At 36.3% G+C, this 20,527-nt stretch overlaps 1 protein-coding gene across 5 annotated transcripts in view; it reads left to right on the top strand.

Annotated features, from left to right (window-relative positions):
* Cblb (Cbl proto-oncogene B) overlaps window positions 1-20,527 on the top strand; it is a 217,242-nt gene that overhangs the window by 165,715 nt on the left and 31,000 nt on the right. For all 5 annotated transcript variants that reach the window (XM_063224895.1, XM_003469289.5, XM_063224893.1 and 2 more), the window contains exons 11-13: window positions 3,636-3,821; window positions 5,458-5,823; window positions 15,313-15,404. In XM_063224895.1, coding sequence (XP_063080965.1) covers window positions 3,636-3,821; window positions 5,458-5,823; window positions 15,313-15,404 — 644 coding nt within the window. The remainder of the gene's footprint in view (window positions 1-3,635; window positions 3,822-5,457; window positions 5,824-15,312; window positions 15,405-20,527) is intronic.

The raw sequence follows: 20,527 nt of genomic DNA, 5'->3' as shown, positions 1-20,527 counted from the left end.
GAGGGTATGAGTCTAACCCTCCTGGAAACGTGGCACAGAGTGAAGAAAGACGTAGAGAAAAAGCTCTGCAGTTGAGGAGCTCTGGGATGACCCAATGTTCTCTGCAGAACAAAAGACCCCGCGTCCAAATTCATGGCTTCATTGGTATCAATGAGGGAGGTGGTTAGGGTCACTGGCAGAGTGCAAAGGGAGAAGAAACTTTGTAGCCCTGCCAGGTAGCAGTGTACAGATAGCTTTGATGCTTGCAAGACTGGCACTTTTACTGCAAGAAGGTATAATTGTTTGAGTCCCAAGGCCTCAGCTGAGATGCTGACCCATGTTTTAGCCTGGAATCTCCTTGGAGCATCCATTCCAGCTGTCCACTTGGAGGCTGTTCTCACCTTTGCTATTGCTGGGGCCACCTTTGCCTTGGCTGGACTGGATAACATTCTTTTAGTCAGTTAAGCACACGTTTGTTTCAATGTAGCAGGCTCTGCTATCTCAGTGAATAGGGTGAAGAAGAGGTCAGAGAGAGATCCTGGCCAGGCCTTCTTCTCTCAGGAGAGAGCAGCACAGCAGTCTCCCACAGAGTAGGGTATCTGTTAGGGGATTTTCAGTATACTCGTGCAGTATCACTTGGAATATGGCAGCCGCTTAAATATGAGTCTCTGATGCACTCTGGGGCAAACATCAAGTTCTAATGGCAGTGCAGGCTGTCAGCTCCGTGAGCATTCTGTGTCCTGTTTTAGATGAGAACAGTGGAAAAATGCTTAGAGAAAAACTGCTTGGAAGAGGTTAGGTTCCATGTTGCACTCTTTGCCACTTGTGTGTTTACATGTAAAGAAAAGAAGTCCTGTGTATTCTTTGTTAATACAAAAAACAATTTTGAGGCTATTATCTCAAGAATAGCTTTGCTTTTTCATTTTCTTTATAAAGGATGTTAGCCAGATCAACAGACCGTTTTTATTAAGTAATAGTTTTGCTAGTTCTCAGTGTATGTAATTTATTTTATTGGGGATGGTGGAGGGCCAGATCACCGGTGACACTTCCTAGTCCGCAATGACCTTATGTCACAAAGGTTTTCTGTTCTGTGATTGACTGCTTGAGGGCTGATGTAGCTCCAGAAGATTCAGATTTATGATTTATGAGGCCCTCTGACGTTCTGGCCAGAATTGTAATTTGATAATCATTGGCTTGCATTAAAACAGTTTAGGACTGGAGAGTCAACTTTTTTAGTTTGGTAACAATAGAAACCAGTGTTGTAAACGTATCATAGCAAGCTAAGAGGTAGATGAAGAAGAATCATGGGATTACTAAGAGGCAAACCCTAAAATTGTATTCTAAAATTGTGCATAATTTTATTGACTTCAAGTAATTTGGTACCAATCATGACAGAGAAAGACTACTTTTTTAGCAATGCTGTGACATTGGGGCATTTGTGAGGCGTGTTTGAATTTTCTGTTTGGTCACTGAACTTTTATTCATTTTTCTTCTGCTTTTAACATTAAATGATAATATTTGTACAGGAGTATAGGATAATAATTCACTTGTTCAGTATCCAATTATCAAATCAAGGTAAATTAGCATTTCTATATCCTCAACTATGTGTAATTTCTATTTATTCGCATACCTAGAATTACTCTTCTGGTTATTTTGGAATATATAATTATTGTAACCTATGTTACCCTACTGTGCTTCAGAACACTAGAAAACTAATTCCTTTTATTACCTATATCTTGGTATTCACTAGCCAGACACTGTTGCTGTAACCCCACCTATCCTGTAATAACAACTATCCTGTGTTCTACTTATGTAAGATTAACTTTCTTAAGTTACCTAATGTGATTAGGATTTAGAAGATATGTCTTTTTTGTGTCTGTTATTTTTGTTTAGTGTCTTATCCATGTCGCAACAAATTAAAGGATTGCAGTCTGTATCATGACTGAATAATATTCCATTTTTTATTTAGACTATTTTCTTTACCCATTCATCTGGTGATAGACATTTGGTTGATTCCATGTCCTAACTATAGTGCTGCAAGAAATATGAAAGTACAGGTACCCTTTTTTATTATAATGCTTCCTTTTTTTTCCTTTTTGGGATATATATCTCATGCACAAACATGTTTTTAAAAACCTTTGTGAGGTGGAATGTAACTCCTCACTTATTAAATATGGGATGTCCAATGACTTCCTTACAAAGATGATATCATGCAAAGGAGGATAAAAAGAAACTGGACAGTAAAGAAACTTAAACAATAATAACCCAGGCAGATAATCAGTGTCAGCGTCAGCAGTGACAAATCATATTCATAATGTGGACCCTTGATATGGTTTACTCTAAAGAGCTGTTTGCTCTTGTGTTCCTCTTCCCAAAAACTTACAATCCCAGTCTAAACACGGAGAAGTATCACACAGATGCCAGTAAGGAGACATTTTATAGTTACTTCCAAAGCTGACAGTTATCAGAAATAATGAGTGTATGAGAACCTGGGAGAGCTAGGAGGAAACTAAAAGGACACGATGACTAAAATGAATTTAGCAACCTAGATGTGATCTTAGAGCACAAAAAGAACATTAGATTAAAAAAAATAGGAAATTATTGTAAGTTACAAGTATTAATTAAGAAAAAGTATTGAATATTATGACAATACAGATGTGAATAAATGTTATCGCTGCATCTCAGATAAAGACAAAATGGTTGAAAATTTGACAGTGTTGCTGGAATTTAAATTGTCTTGTTATAACATCAACTACTTTTTATAATGGCAAGTAGTTCACCAGATGGCTTAAGAGCGAACAATCAAAGCATGATAAATTAATGTAGTAAGTTATAAAAACCCAAGACTAATCTTTAAAGAGATAATAACTTACCTTGAAATGGAAATTGCCTGGAATTTCAGAACAGAATGTCATGTGTCCTGGTAGGCTTTTCTACTAACTAGCAATCTGGTTATGGATGCGTTATAACACGTACACAAACCAGAACTTCCCAATTGGAAAGTGTTACATACACATAAATCTAACTACTTTTTACTCGTTTTTTTTTTTTTTTGATGCTAGTTTATCTACCACACAAGATTGAAATCTTACAGTAGCATAGAAACCTATCAATCTTTAGCAGACTTACATCCTTTCTTAGACTTAATTATTTTTAAGAAAAAAACATTTAACTTGTGGATCTATTTTCCATGTGGAGATGTAATAAAAATCTTAAACTTTTTAAAAATATACAGTTATTTTAATTGATATATAGGAAAACAGACCACTAAATACATACTTCATACAGAACCAAAAATTTCTAAGTTTTAGAATGTGAATTCTTTAAGAAAATACTATAATCTAATAAGCAAGAGCAATATGTATTACATTATATATTCATCTCATAAAATACAGACCAACTTCTTGTAGAACATGTGCATTCTACTATATGATTGCACTTTACTGTCATTTTTCATGTGTCCTTTTGGCAATGTGTGGAAGAAGGCTATCAATCATAATCACGTCCTTGATGGGCAGTTTGAGCTCCCCACATATATTGCAATTTATTTTCATAGATATACAATAGCAGATCCCTTTCCCACACCGGACACCCTCTTCCCTGAAAGATGTATGTGCTGCATCTTAAATGACAGCAGCATTGTTCTTGTTTTCTAGTGCACTGACCGGCAGAACTCACCCGTCACATCCCCAGGATCCTCTCCCCTTGCTCAAAGAAGAAAACCCCAGCAAGACCCACTCCAGATCCCACACCTCAGCCTGCCACCCGTGCCACCTCGCCTGGATTTGATTCAGAAAGGCATAGTGCGATCTCCCTGTGGCAGCCCCACGGGTTCACCAAAGGTAAATCAGTTTCATTAGAAACACCGTATGTGACAGTTATGAATTACTCGAGTTCTTCTAAATCACGTTACTTGACACTTTGTATTTTTTCATTGTTTGTTAATATTTTTGTTGGGTTTATCATTTTTTATGGTGCTCCAGCTATCGTATTTCTTTTGTAAAAGTTGCATAATTCTTCAGAAAGAGCACATATCTGTGGCCTCCTAATTTGTTAAAATAAGTAGCAGTATATGTCTGGTCATTCTGTAAAATAGATTTAAAAGGTCATTATATGTATTAAAATAATTTGCATGCTGTTATCAAATGATATTTTACTCTCATTTTCATAATGTCATGACAAGAAAAATGTAATGAGAGTATATTTGCATAAGGGCTTAAGGTATAATAAATTATTGCCCATGTTCAAGGTGACTCACAAGAGAGAATTATGTGTACTTTTTATACCTAGAGGAATTAATTACAAAGAGTTACAATATTTGCAGAGTAATTACATTACTGTGTAATATTACAGACATAATTCTAACTCTGTAAATTTAAGCCCACAGTCTGTTTTAGTTTTACATGTATTTTTTTCCAAACTTGTTAAGTTTGCTTTATTAAACATAAGAGTTAAAAAAATTAATTCCATTTGGTAATATGTTTTATAGTCTAAAATTAGTAGGAAGTACAATATATTTACTAGTATTTGTTTTTCCTACCTTATAGTTAATTTGTTTTTAAGCTCATATGAAGACTACTAAGGATATGACTGAGAATTACATAAACATACACAGATTCCTTTTTCTTTGACTCTTCTTAGTATTAAAGGCTCAAATCATTCATCAGATGAACCCTGGAAATACAAATCAAAGCTAAGCAGCATGGTGGTGAATGCATGCGGTCTGACAGGTTAAGGACGTAAGATTTTAAATTTGAGCTTGGTTCACACCACTTAGTGATTTAAGGAGACTGTCTCAGAATAAAACAGTAAAAAAGGGCTGGGATGTTATATAGCTTAGTACAAATGCCCTGGGTTCAATCCCAAATAACACATTCCCACGAGCTGTGAAAAGTACATAGATTCAGTTTGAAAATACACACTTTCATATTTCTATGTAAAGAGCAACGTTTTAAAAAATTTCATACAATTCTCTAATACTGCTAATTGTCATTTTTCTCTATTCTTATAATGACTAATAATCAGAATAAATTTGTCCCATGTCGGTTCTACTATACTGTAAAATGAAAAAAAGTTTAAAAACAATTTTCCAGGAATATTACAAGTCTATAGTTTCTATGGCAACGACTTTGATGAATTTCTTCTGTCTCTCCTAAATGAAGGAAATGTACAAAAATAAATTATTGGTAAGATGTTGCGATCAGTCAGTTTTACCTGTTTTTTTTTCCTGTATAGTTTGTATAACATACTATCTGCATTTACATGCTCCTTTCTACAAAACATACTAATGAAATACATTAAATATTTCATTGTTTTGAACTTTTCGTTAGTTTTTTTTTTAAAGCTTATTAGAAGATGACATATAATAATGCTCTGGTATGGTTTAGAAAGTACATTAATATATTGGTGTGGCATCCTTAACGCTTAGTGCAGCTTTTTACGTGCTTGTGTTATGTATGTTCTCTTGTACCTCTGCAGTCTTCTCCTTGCATGGTGAGAAAACAAGACAAGCCACTCCCGGCGCCACCGCCCCCCTTGAGAGAGCCCCCGCCCCCTCCGCCCGAGCGCCCGCCCCCGATCCCGCCCGAAAACCGCCTGAGCCGCCACTTGCCGCCTGCAGAGGGCGTGCCTCCCCGGGAGCAGCCCGTGCCTCTGGAAGCCTGGTGCCCTCGGGATGTCTTCGGGACCCATCCGTCCTTGGGGTGTCGCGTCCTGGGGGACAGCTCCCCGAAGCCAGGAGTCACCGCGAGCTCGAATGTAAACGGGAGGCACAGTAGAATGGGCTCTGACCCCGTGCTGATGAGGAAACACAGACGCCACGATCTGCCTTCTGAAGGAGCCAAGGTAAGAAGTGTGCAGCGCCGCAGGCAGCGTGCAAGCTGAGGAGCCTCCTGTGCGGCAGCCTTTCTGATGGGAGGTTGCGGGAGTGGTTGGGCGGTGTTCTCTTCCCTCTGCTCTTTAATTATCTCTAAGTTATAAATAATCAGAAGCCCATTAAAACTTGAACTTAAGTCAGTAAGAATATTCTAATGATTTAATTTTAATATGTAGGCACTAGAGAATTTGCCAGATTTATCTCACCTTCCTTATTTCATTTGCCAAAGATTTGTTCCATTCATAACTAAATGATTTGATAGTAAAATCAGTGTGTTCTCATTGTTTTATTCTCCCTGTTCTGTCAAAATTGAAAAGTCGTGTGTGTGTGTGTGTATATGTGTGTATGTGTACAGTTACACTGTAGGCAGTGATGTTAAAAATTACAAAGCTTGGCAGGGCGTGTTGTTGCGCACCTGTAAATTCTAGCACTCTTGAGACTGAGGCAGGGCGATCACCAGCACTTTGAGGCCAACCTGGCTAAATAGGTCACTCTAAACCTCCTAGCCAGACCCTATCTCAGAAAACCAAAAACAACAACAGCAAAATCTCAAAGCTTGTCTTTCCTCTTAGTAACTTCTTTCCTCCTGAAACTGAGATTTTCAAGCTTAAGTTCTGACTTGAAGGCTACTTCAACTATCATTTATATAAGTAGGAATTTAAATGACCTGGTAGTCCCCTAGGTAAAGATGTGTTGTCCTGTAATGATTTCTGATGTTTGCTTTCATGTTTTTGTGTATACAGTCAGACCATTAGGATTTCTCTATACTGCAAGAGGTTTTTGCTCATTTGAGAATTGTAGTATTAAAGGAATTCCATTTCTGCTGCTCCTAAATGGTCATTTTAAGAGGTTATTTTGGTCAGTTAATCCTGTAACAAAAACACATGCGGGAATCAAAGTGCTTGGTTCTCCTGTTTGTGTGCACATGTAATTACGGTGACACTGAAAATTTATATAATGAAATAATCAGTACAGATATATAAGTGATGTTTAAAGACAGCCTGATAGGAAGAATGGGACTCTCCAGTGCAGCATTCTAGACAAGGAAAGTTGGGCAGGTTTGCTTTTACTGCCAGTGACCCAGCCCATACCTTCATTCTCACCTGCTTTCTGAGGATCTCTAAAAGTTTCCTGATGGTCACCTAAATGTGATTGTAAATATAAGAGAAGGAAGTTATTGTAGTTAGGGGTTGTGCAGAAAACAATTACAATCAGGACATGGAGTTTATAATATTATTTTTATAATGGTCACCAGGAGTTAACACAGGAAAATGCAGGAAATCTATCAGCAACTCCAAAGACATAGAATATGTAGCCAAGGGCCTAAATCCCACAGCATGTCCCCACATGAGTCCAGATGAAGACCCAAAACTCATGACGATGCCTCCCACGAGTCCAACTGGAGGCCTAGAGCCCACAAGAAGCCCACAAGCCAGTCTCTTTTATGGATCCGTGCCAGGAAGGCCCAAAGGTCAGTGGCAGAAGCTAGAAAGTCCATGCCAGCTGGGTGAAGGAGCTGTGCTGGTGGGATGAGGGTTTTACCCTGGAGCCAAGAAGCCACACTCAGGGCTGTCCTGAAAGGTACCACAGCCATCCTCTGTGACAGGGAGGCCCCGGGCTCCTCCGATGATAAGCACAGTCAAGTATATGCCAGGAAGCCAGTGTGAGTAAGTTCATCCTGGAGACCAAGCAGCACACATCTTCCCCTCAGGAGCCAGGAGGCAATGCTCGATATGAGGACCAGAGCTTCTCCAGAACCAACGGCTCAAACAGCAACTCATAGGAGAAGCCACAATACTCAACACAGTGCAATAATGCATTAACACCTCAACGTCTCTACACCTCCCTTCTTCTCCACCTATTTATCCTGGCAACTTTCCTCAGGTGGAGCATCTTTGCTCAACACCATACTGATGTAATCCAGCTGGTGTTAAGTTGACCACCAGTTCTTAACCCATAACAGAAGTAAAAACGCAATTTGGTAACGTTCTCTAACACTGGAGTGCCTGTTGTCAAAAGAATTTTGCTACAGCATAGAATCCTGACTGGAAAAACCGACTCTTTCCTCCTTCAGCCTCTGCTCACTGTTGCGTGATCACACTTGAGTAGAGCTTAGGAACAAGCTCTGACACGAGTGGGCTGATTAGACTTCAGCAGCAGGTTACAGGATATGAGATGTGATTGTAAAATGTAGTGAGTATTTACATTTTAAAAATACTCTGACAATAAAAGAAACATTGCCATTAACCTCTCTAAAGAGCTCCCCTTGCTTTGAAGACACTTAGCCCATCAAGCTTGCCACTTTATGAAGCAGTTCTTCTCAAAGTCCTCTTTCCTGTCTTTAGTTGCACTGTCTTGGTTGCCTTGATGTCCTGTATCAGTTCAAAACATTTGCCATTCATGATCGTTGTGACTTGGGGAAGGGCCAGAAGTCACGTGGTGCCAGATCTGGTGAATGAGGTGGATGAGAACATACCATGAATTTTTTAGTTGATAAACATGGCCTCATAAGTGATACATCTCAGAGTATTTTTGTAATGGAGATGAAACTGCCTATTTCTCAGGCAGTTTTCCACACATCTTTCTTCAACAATAGGCCCTTAAAATATTCAGCAGCACCGTAGTGCTGCTGGATACAAACTCAACTCACACAATTCCATCAAGGCCAAAAAACACAGGATCACGCTGATAGGAATCTTGATGTATGCATTTCGTTTGCACAAGGAGAACTGGGTGATTTCTGCTGAAAATTCTGAACTCTGGATCATACTAGAGATCCAACTTTCAGCTGCCATGATATTTCTTAAAAAGCTGGACTCTGAAGCACAGAATCACACTAAAGATGTGGGCTCAGTGTCCATGCTTTACTGCACATTTAAAACACACAACCGACTTGTGCCAAAATTGAAACCTGTCGCAGCTTACATGGTGCTGCTCACATCAGATTTTGCTGCCTTTCCCTTGGCTACCCACAGCAGCAGTATTTACCCTAATGTTTTTTAAATTACTCTTTGCATTTCTGAGTAAACTTCAGAAATACTTAAAAATATTATAATTATCGAAGTTCATTAAAGGCCTCTGTTTTAGGGTTTTCTTAGCAAATGTGAAGTAATGTATTAATGCTAATACATGACTGCCCTTGTCACGCCTAGAACACTGGCTGTTCACTTTTTAAAGGAATACGATGGTTTCAGAAATGGGGGTGACAGTTTCTTATATGTGTGGGTTTTACTTTATTAACTAAAATGTTGTTTATTTCTAAATTATCCTCATTAATATTTCTTAATGTCTAATCTCATGTGTTGTATTAATATTGCAATGTTTACATTCTGAAAGTTAATTTCATGTTACAACTAGAATTGACATTTCAACTAAATTAGATTTCTTCTAAGATACCTAATTTTAATTTAGTTGTTTGATTTCTCAGGTTTTAAAGAAGGATTTATATATAGTTAATGATTTTAATGCTATAAAACAGACTGTGTGTCCATCTTTATTAACTTTATGGGGGAAAAGTGGTTCTACTTTAATAACACCATAGGGAATATCACTGTTTAAAGTAGAAAAGGCCAAATTTCCCTTTTCGTTTTGGTAGGAGACAGAAGAGGCTAACTTTAGATAACAGCTGATGTAGCACCAGTCGCCTAGAATCGATCCTCCAGCTGTTTCTATGATTCTGGGGTGAAGTGTATTACCAGGCTCCGGGATTAGACCGGGAGCTCACCTCCGGCTCTAGAATTTCCCGGTTTTATCACTGTGAACAACTTCTTTCATCTTCCCCTCCCTAACCTCACTTATTTTCCTTCCCTTACAAAATGGAATACTAATAATTATGAGCCTCCAACTATAAAACCTACCTTATCTCTTCACTTGTGAGTAAAACCAAAATAACTGTCAGACATAGGCATCAAAATAAGTTGTAACCACTGATATTTTCATTCATAGTTGCCTTAAAAAGAAAAACTAACTACTCTTTTCCACTGTCCTCTTAGCAGAGTTGCTGACACACACTTGGTAAGCGCGAAATAACTTGGATGCTTTTGTTTTACTGCTTAAGCCAACAATTGAGGCAGAAGCATGGCTGTGTGCGGAGCTGGGATCAGTAGTGGACAGGTCAGAAGAAGAAGAAGTTGAGGAAAAGGGTGCCTGGAAAGGATGCAGACTATCACATTTTTGATGTTGTCTTGCCTGATGAAAAATACATTGTGTATTTATTTCTTCTGTTGCGAAGAGTATTACTTTTAGGTGGTGGATCACATATAAGTAAAGAGGAATGGGAGATGATTTGGTGTTTTCAAGACTAGTGAAAATTATAAATGGTAACAGCCTTTTCAACCTTCATTCCTAGTGTACACTTTGTAATTTTGACATAATTATAGGAACAGACAGTGTGGAGATTAGATATGTGGGGGATGACTTATTATCCCTACATAGACCATCGTTTCTCTAAATATAAGCAAATACACTTTTGGGCCAAGTAGTAAAAGTGCTATGGTTAATAGCCTACATTGAGTTGTTTTCATTAGAGTTAACACTTCAAGGTAAATATCTTTCTACTTTAAAGAACACTTAGGAAAGTTGTAAAAGGTTAAATAAAAATGAAGTGTGCTTGTGGAATACACAAGGGGAAATTCTGAAACTCCGCATGCCACAAACGGGGTGAGGCCCTGCACCCCCAGTGTGTGCCCTCTGTGTGCAGCTCGTGTCATCCTCGAACACTCTGGCTGTTTCCATTTGTATCCTCACTAGACAGACAATAAAGGAAACAAGAACTAATTAAATTCTAATTACTTCATTGGCTAACTGTAGAGCGCTTTCAGGGAGACCCTCGTTCACAGCTGCGATGCACTGGAAGCATTTTTCATGCTGCTCTTTTAAACTCCCTTTTTTCCTTTCCTCGCCGACCAGCGCAATCCAAAGCTAGCTAATGTGACACCTTAATTTCAATATGACTGTAAGCTAAGAGTCACCAAGTTTATTTGTCTTCTTGTGTTGCTAAGAAATTTCTTTCTTATAGCAACGTTTCCATTCTCTAAGATTCTCAAGATTCTAGCCACTTTTCAAATCTGTTATTTAGTAAATCCCTCACTGAGTAGATATTTATTATTATTAGTTTGTGGGGAAAATATTTACACTGAATGTTTTAAAATGCGAGTAAAAACTTGAAAGTAATTTAATTCTACATATAAACATTGTACCCAGCTATCATTAATTATTCCCTTTGAGAGATTAATGGGTCTGCTGTTCCTTACATGATTAAAAAAAATTATCTTTAACTTGTCGTGTTACTGACACTGATGTTTTCAGCATGACCTTTTGTATAATAATCTCTTAAAGATGCTGCTAGATAAGTAGGTCACATGAGCTCTCTTTCTGAAATTGTGGCTTTTGCACTTTTGGCAAAGAGGCACGTGTTTATATGAATGACCTTCAACTAATCTATGAATCTCTAGAACTGTCTTTCAAAAACAAGCCTTCTGTGTACCCTGGTTTCTTTTCTAGTCTCATGGTGAAGTACAAAATACAGGGATATTTTTTGGATAGTGTGTTGTTGGAGAGAGTTACATGTATAAGGTGGGAAAAGAGACTTTTTATTTGGAATTTCATACAATAAAAACTCAATAATGATAAAGTTTTCACAGAATTATTTGTTTTCTCTGTATTTCACGGTTCCAAATGATTTAACCTTCAGATTTTTAGATAATATCTGAGTCATAGGAATGCATTTTGAACGTCAGAATTAAAGTCTAGGATAACCTTGATTTACAATAAAGAATGAAATCCCAAGTGGCACTTTTTCCACTAACTTAAACCTCCAATAAATTTGTTATCCGTTTGACCTAATCTGATAATCTGTCCCTTCAATCTCTCAGGACTGACCAAATCAGTAAGGATGCTGCTAGATGCCAGTGCTCAGGATACTGTAAGGAATACAAGCATGAATAAAGCAGAGCCTAGTGAGGATAAATTTAAGGGACAACGCATAAGAGAATTTCCAGAGAATATATGTGATCCCCAGAAAAATTCTGAAAGGCAGGGTAGAAAAAGGAAAAGCATGCTTCACGAAGCAGGAGTGTCACTGGCTACGGACATTTAAAGATCTAGGCAGCTGTCTTGTGTGCTGCTGTTTTGGTAGACAGGACCAGAAGGAAAAGCATGAAAGTGTGAAAATACGTGTAGTGACAGGAAATGAGCTTTGGGTAGAAGGTATGACAGGTAAAGAGGCCACTGAGCTAAAAAGCGTGGCAATAGGTTGAAACCATTTAACAAGTGCCTTGAATTCCACAGGAAGTTACCTTAATTTTGTAGGAAAGAGCTTTTAAAGTCTTTTTATTTCTCCTTCAGAGGAATGATAAGATCAGTGTCACAATTTTAAAAGTTTGAGGCCTTAGCACTTTAGTTTGGAGACAGGAGGCAGAGAAGGCAGAGGCAAAAGCACGTTTCCTAGTGTGTCAGTGCCGTTACAGTGTGAACTGTTTCAGCTGATACTGTCAGTCCATACATTTTAAAAACTGCTGTTTTCTATTATGTGTAAACATGTCTTTCAAATTTATAAAGAAAACAAAATATTTCTTTTTAGTTCATAAGGTTGTGATGTTCACCCCTTCAGAGTGGCAGCTAAAATGATGCCTGGTTTGATAAAGTGAATGAAATGGGAATGTAGAATTGAGAATAATAAATATCATCCTCCAGCCACCAGTAAGAGATAGAAATGATCTCTTCAGATGAACCAAAGTATGATCATCACTTTAGCACCTGCACTTTAGATGCTGTTTGAAGTCGCATAGTCTTAGTCTGTTAACTAGGAAGGACCTGTTAATGAATTTCATGTATGGTATTATGCATGTTTTTAGGCCTCAGTACATATTTAAGAATAGATAAAGCTATACCCAGCCTTTGGCCCACCCTCACTACCTTTAATGTTAAAAAATACTAAGTTTTTTCACTTATGTACATTAACTGTATTATGAATTTTACATGGGTCCGAGACATTTTATCTTCATTCATTAAAGGAGTAGAGGAGTGGCAGAATGTGTGTTGACCGCCATTGGTAGAAAGATGAACCATTAAACAAATTACATACAGTTGCTGAGAGTACACCATTAAACTGGTGAGTTTATTCTAGTTATACCAAAAGAAAGTCATTTCATTGGTTAATGCCGTCTGTAGTAACTAAATCTAAGCCAATCAGCAGTCAGAATTCCTGTAACCCTTCACGGGTATAAATCACATAAAGACATGCTATAAAATAATTTTAAAAGCAGCTTTTTTTCTGAAAGAGATTCAAGTGGCATGAATTCTCCAGATGGAGCGTGATTCCATGGGTGGAAAATAAGAGAAATAGCTGTGGATAGCAGTCACCTAATGACTGGTTCAGAAAAGACATTGTGACATTTCAGAGTCAACAGAAGTCTTTTAGATTCTGTGTGTTAATAACTGTATTAAGAAAGCAATAAGAGAATGTGTTATTTGTACTTTAAAGCATATTGATTGTTTCATAAAAGTAGGAATTAAGTTCCTTAATTTCTTTAATTTTTTGCCCTCCCAGAGAATGAGTTACCTTATTAACTTTGCTTTGTGGTTTTTTCAATAATACACTCCATTGCCTTTGTGACTTCTCTAGTGGTAATACATAAAAAAGGTTTTTTGGGGTATATTATTAATGTGTCTGTTCTCCAGTTACCTAATGTGTGAGATGAAATCATTTCCAATATTAGTGGGTGTTTGTGTGTATTGGTATTCCTTTTCAGATATATTCTTAATGTCTTGATTATAAAATTTTGATTGGCTTATTGTTAAATTAGAATCTACAATAAAATATTTCTAGCTCTTCCTTTTACTTGATTTTTACTGAAATGGTATTAACTACCTATATAGGTACTTTCTCCCAAAAGAACAAATTACTGCATATAAAATCTACATTTCACTTTGACAATGAATTTTAAATGTATTTGTGATAGAAACATTAAAAAGGTTTGATTGTAGATCTCTTAACATTGTATATACTCTAGTAGCATGCCAAGAACTCCAGTTAAGACTGATTTCAAGTGCTCATTATGGTAATGAACATTTGTAATTTGACAGCAGTGTTTTGTCAGTTAAAAGGCATTTTTGTTCTGAAGGATTTCATTGAACTTTGCAATGATTCATAACTATTAGGAAATTTTTTATCCCTAGAAAAGTTCAAAAGACTTTGCTACATTTCATTATTTAGCTCATCATTAAACAAAACTCATAATAAAAATTGTTTCATGTAGAGATACTTTGTGCTGCTGTAACAGCAGTGTATTGAATATGAGAGAGAGAAACTGAACTGGAGTCTAGGATTTAGGGTTTAAAGTAAAACTTTAATAGTTTAAAATGAGATTTTACAGCTTTGAAATGTAAACATTGATGATTCTCAGCTGTGTTCTTTAAACTTGTTTCCATTTTTATTTTCAGTTGATAGGTGAGTTGTGACTTTTTCATTTTTGCATTTTAAAGCTCCAATTCCATTTTAGGAATGTAAAGGAGGAAAAGTTGATCTCTGATTGAATTATCTAGGGTGGTTAGTTATATTTCATCAATTTTGCCCCAATAGCAGTCTGCTTCTGAGCATGAATTCATAAAAGTAGACAAAAGAAATCTACGATAAAAATCTAGTGGTTGTTTACAGATCTTAGCAAGTATTCAGTCTGTCCTTATGACTGTGCGTTTGCAAAGCGATTCTCTCATTTCCACCCTTAATTTGTGCTAATTTCAGGTTGCTGGAAAAGCAAAGAAGAGTTATTCAGATAATTCCTGTAGCATGACTGAAAAACCTGGAAATCAGTATCCTAATTCTCAGTGATTAAATAATGGCATTCTTTGATACCTACATGAGCAAGTTAAGAGTTATAGTTTGTGATGCTCACGAACTGAAATTTAATTTTATCTACACTTTGAGAGCCAGATAAATATCTGGTTGTAACCCTAAAACTTTGACCTTGAAAGCACAAAAACATTTCTCATAGTACCTCTAGACTATTATAGTAGGAAGTTAGCGTGTTCTGTTGACCCTAAAGAGATCATTTATAACATTTTTATTTAAAAGAAACGAAATAAGAATCATACTAATACTGCTTTTTCCTTCACCTGATCTCTATCTTTTCCATAAGAAATTATCACATTTGATAAATTTTACTACTTATTTGATTTTCTGTATTTAATTTATGCAAATAATTTAGAGTATTACCTCTCATTTATGCTTAAGAATGATTGTATCTTTTCTTCATACAACCTGCTACTGTTTTAGGTAGCTACTGTTTCAGGTTAAATCATCACTGTGGTGTTTCTAAGTTAAGTAAGTGGTATTATATTTAACTATTTAAAATAAGCCGAAATTATATATAGTCGCTTCTAAATTCCTAGAGCTCTTATTACCTTCAGGGCCTCCAGAATTTACCCTCTTGGAAAGTAACCATTGGATTTGCTTGCAGGTCTTCTCCAATGGTCACCTAGGAAATGAAGAGTATGATGTTCCTCCTCGGCTTTCTCCTCCTCCAGTTACTGCCCTGCTCCCTAGCATAAAGTGAGTTTTACTGAATTTGTAGATCATTTGTCAATGCCTAACAATATGATTACAAATACTTTTGAGGTTATCAGTACAGAAACTATCCATTACATAGAGAGGAATCAATGAAAAACCAAACAATTCAGTCAGACTTAGAAACTCTAGTACCTGAAATCAAGATCCTCCTCCATTTTTTGATGGTAACCACAGTGTCTATTAGGTTTATCTCAACTGTCTGAAATTATACACAGTGCAATAGGGTAAAAAAGCTAAGTGTTACCTGTCCAAAGTAAGGAGTGGAGCATTGTGGTGAGTTCTTCTCCCAGCTGGTCTCTCATTCAGGTGTCACATTTCTGTTACTCCGTTGACATCACAAAGTAATTCTTGCTTCCTTCAAGTTCCTTGTATCCCAAAACCATGCAGCACTTAAGTACTGTTGAGTGGGCTCTTCCGGAGTTTTTGTATTTAGCTAACCTTCCCGTTGCCTAGCTTTACCTCAGAGCTGGAATCCTGAAAGAGCTATTTCCCCAGTCTGCTCTTAAGATCTCAGAAGTAGTGTCAGTGAATTTAAAGCTAACCAATCAGTCAACCTGATTGAGACATTTGAAATAGGGATATAATGGCACAGTGGACAGTCAAGTGATACCTACCATGTTAAAGTCAAATGTGCCAAGTCTCAGCTTTTGCTCATTATTAAGTCAAATCAGGCTGCCTGCTTTATAATTTTGTTCACTGCACCTGAATTAATTTATTTGCATTCTTCTTAGTATAGGTCTCTTTCCCACTGTAAAACCACCATTGCTCTTTTCTAATTAATGCGTTCTGTATTTATCTGCTAACAATAAGAACTTTTGGGATTCTATCCATGTAAAATATTTTTCAGTGATTCCTAATATTGCCTTTAATCGTGTTTGTATATATTTTCTGGTTTTATAAGTTTTCTGTAGTATTCACTCCTTTGCTCTGCTTTCTCAAAAACTTCATGCTAAATGTCTGTCTCAGGCTCTACTTTTTGTGAAAACATCTGTAATTTCTTCTTAATAATTAAGACCGAGATGCATTACTGTTCTGAATTTATTTTCTGCTGTAAATTGTTTTCTCATTTTACCATAATTGCAAGGTCTTAAGAATGTAGCTCAGCAGTAGAGCACTTGGCTAGCCTCCCTAAGACCTAGGGTTCACTCTCCAACACTGCAAAAAAAAAAAAAGTTACAAAATCAGGAGATCAACCACCTTATCAGTGTTCTCCAATTCTGTTCTGCAGAATTCTTGATTAATTTTATCTGCTAATCTTACAGCTTTTTAGCCTCTGTAAGGCTAACTGTAGGCTCTTTAGGTGGAACTCCCACTGTACCCAACAAAAGAGGAATAAACTAAATCTCAGCCCTTAAGAAGTTTTCAGTTTAGGGAATAAAGTTAACATACAGGAAATCACTGGAGAATACTCAGCATGAAATTGTGCAGTGCTAACCTGTTAGTTTTACGAGTCTGGAGGGGAGGCTATTAGAGACTTGGTAAAGTTGGCGGTATTTCAGGGGGGATGAAAATAGCCTGAATCATAGAGGATGGACACGCTGGCTAAATCAGTACATGAGAAACCCAGAGGCTGAAACTCAACATCATTCAGAGCAGTGGACAACTCAGCTAATTGGACCATCCTTTAGAGAGAACTTTTCTTGGAACTGCCAGACATACAACAGAAACCAGAGCTGGAAGCAGTTATAGGTATTGTGTATAGTAGACTCTACACAAGTGAGAATATTCTCATAGACTATACATATGTCTAATTACATATGTCTAATTTAAAATCTATGCTCAGTTACCTCTGTTAATTCAAAGAACTTTAGAAATGAAAGTAAATGAGATTTTTCTAATTAGAGAATGAAGTTTTGAATTCTGTTTATTGAATCTATATTGGCAAGTGCAAAGAGAGAGAGGTTGCACTTTGTTCCATTAGTACTTAATATCAAGTGCCCTCTTGTATAAACAAAGCAAGAGTAGGAAGATCATAGGTGTATTTTTAAAAGTAGGGGTTTTTAAGTTTTACAATTTTTTTTTTTTGCTACTGGGAATAGAACTCAGGACCTTGCACTTGCCAGGCAGGTGCTTATGCTAATGGGCTATATCCCCAACAGAGGTGTGTTTTATTGATGACTTCCTAATCTTTCGGTTTGTAAGAGCATTTGAGATCAGCCACATGATTGTACTTTCTCCTCATTTGCTCCTGATTTTTTTCCCTCAATGATAGTTCAGTAGTTTTACTTAACTAGTAAAATATTTTAACAGTACGTGCTTAACAGAAAATTAATTTTTCTAGCTCTCATGCTGCATGTTAGCCATAAAAGAATACATTTGATAGATTTTAATGACAGACTTATATTTCCATTTTCTTTTATTTCTGACTGTAGATGTTAGTTGTTCATTGAAGAAAATAAGTACATAAATTTAAGAAAAAATAACATTTCCTGTATATGCATATATGTGTATCTTAATGTCAATGTGCAGAGTTAACATTTCACTGTTTTTTCATTTAAAATTTTTTAAATATTTAGATTATGACATAGACTGTGTCTTGCCCATCTTTTTCACTATTATTGTAAACGTTTTTCTTAGTTGATCATACACTATATGCACTGTGAAAACAGCATGCAATTCTGAAGCGAATTGAAGAATAAAGTCAGATTGGGTCCTAGACTTTAATACAGTATTAAGTATATGGCTTATTTTGAAGAAGGTAACTTCTCTAAGGTGGCCACATCCCATTGCTGAAACCAGTGTAAGTTGAATTTATGTCCAGTAGCGTAGTGTACATAGTAGCATGCTGTAGCATAGTAATTACAGTAGCATACTGTACATTATAATGATTGGTACTTTGCATCTTTAAGAGTGTGTAGGCAGAGTACAGTGGATGAAGAACCTCACTCTGAAGGGTCACAAAACAAAGTTTTAGGAAAGACTTCACTCATTGAAACAGGGATGTTGATGCTCAGTCCACTGTCATATTAGCATATTTCAAAATTAAGATAATGCAAAATTATAAATTTCTACCTGACATAAACTCTTACAGTTCTCAGAAATGTTGAAAATCTCAATATCAAGTTCAAGATTGTCAAAGCTAGTGGTTAGCTTTTTATCTCTGTTAACAATATGTGATTGCTAAACATTTGATACTAGTTTAATCCCCATATTTTTATAATCCTTTATTTTGTTTGAAATTATATATTCTCTAAATTACATTGAAATAATTCATTTTTTGACACTTGAACTAAATGAACTTTAGTTTTTAATTTTATTTATTTATTTATTTATTTATTTATTTTAATCATACAATATATTGGCAAATAAACAGGGATATCATTTCAGGTAATAATGGAGTAATTGCTTCCAGATAAGGTAATGTTATTGAATCATGAGAAATATCATTTCATTACAATAGTTTTATTATGCCTCATATCTAGAATTGGAGTTTTTAATACATTTGGCATACTAATCATTGATTTTCAAGTATTTTTGAATCAGTATTACTTTATTCATATTTTTGCAAAAAATTTGTCATTGGATATAGTGATGTTTTTTTTTGTTTGTTTTTTGGTTTTTTTTTGTCTTTTTCGTTTTTTATCGGTACCAGGGATCGAACTCATGACTGCCTGCTTGCAAGGCAGGCGCTTATGCCGCTGAGCTAAATCCCCAGCCCCCGGATATAGTGATGTTAATCAATGTCATAAACTATTCAAAAAAGATTATACTGATACTTTAGTTTCAGTCAATACAGCATCCAAATTTTGTCTACCTGTCCCATTTTCATTCGTTGCTATATTGTCTGGAGAATCAACAGCAAGATAAAATCCTTGTCCCCTTTGGAATTTATGCACTTTAGGAGAACAAAATGAGTAAAATTATATTGCATATTGTCAGGTAGTGGTAAGTGCTAAGATGAAAACTAGGGAAGGATGTAAATGGCAAAGGTTTGCAGTTTAGATGAGATACTTAGGAAAGACCTGTCTGAAAGCATAACATTGAAGCGGAAACATCAGAGAAGTAATGGAGCAAGCTTGGAGGTCGTCTGTGTGGAGATCATGCATGCGGGACGGCACAAGTGCAGAGTAATTTCAAATGTGTTTGCAGTCAAAACAAATCAGTGAAGTTGCTTGCATTTAAATATATTCTTAAAATTTAATGCATGCCACTGTGATTATTCTTGAAATCATGAAAGAATTTTGAAAAATAGCTTATAAGTGATACAAGACTCACTCTGCTGTTGGAAGAAATTACTATATGTTGCACAGTGCAATAATCACTTTTAGAACTATGCCATTTTTTGTTTACCTTTTCTCTAAACATGTTTCCTTGTTAGAATAGTGCAGAATAATATCTAGGGTAAGCTGTGATTATTCGTTTTTTAAAATAAAAAATATAAACTTATCTTTAAATATTAAGTAAGGAGAGTCTTAGAATATATGTAGAAGAGAAATAAAATGATACATAATTTCAAATGCTTTCTGACATACAAATAATTGATCTCTTGCCAGTTGGTCATTTATTTTGCTAATAAACACTTTTCTCTGAAAAGTAATCAACTACATACAAGCCCTTGTACATATGTTGGCAAGCCTTGGTTGAGTATCTGCCCTTCAACATTTTCCAATTAAAAACAGAAATAGGAGACAGACATAGTTGAATTCCCAGACAATACAACATAACTAACAGGTCATTTTCTTAATATACCTAACAGAAGATTAGTTCAGGTTCAAAGAAAATTTAAAATTAGAGAACTGTATTGTAGGAGTTTCATATGCTCACAGTGAAGGTAAATATTTGTCTCCCCCACTGGAAAGTCGGTGGAGTAATTAAGGTATGTCAGATTGTGCTCCAGATTAGGAAAGAACAGACTTTGGTGAGGTGGGTGGTGTTTTGAGTTATAAGGGTTGATGTTAATATAATGTGCAAAAGATCACCCCTTCACCAAGAATGTTAAATGCTCTGAAGGATGCTTGGGGCTTTTTTATTTGTTTGTTTTTGGTACCAGGGGTCAAACTTGTGACCTCATGCTTGCCAGGCAGGTAAATTTATGCCGCTGAGCTAAATCTCCAGTCCTAGGGAAGCATTTTTGAGCCTTCAGTTTTAAAATATGAAAGGATATA

This window comes from Cavia porcellus, unplaced genomic scaffold (assembly GCF_034190915.1).
Source record: "Cavia porcellus strain 051 isolate PalLab524CR breed Dunkin Hartley unplaced genomic scaffold, mCavPor4.1 scaffold_15, whole genome shotgun sequence".
NCBI lineage: Eukaryota > Metazoa > Chordata > Mammalia > Rodentia > Caviidae > Cavia > Cavia porcellus.
Note: the sequence above shows the minus strand (reverse complement) of the source record. Positions and strands in the feature narration are given on the sequence as shown.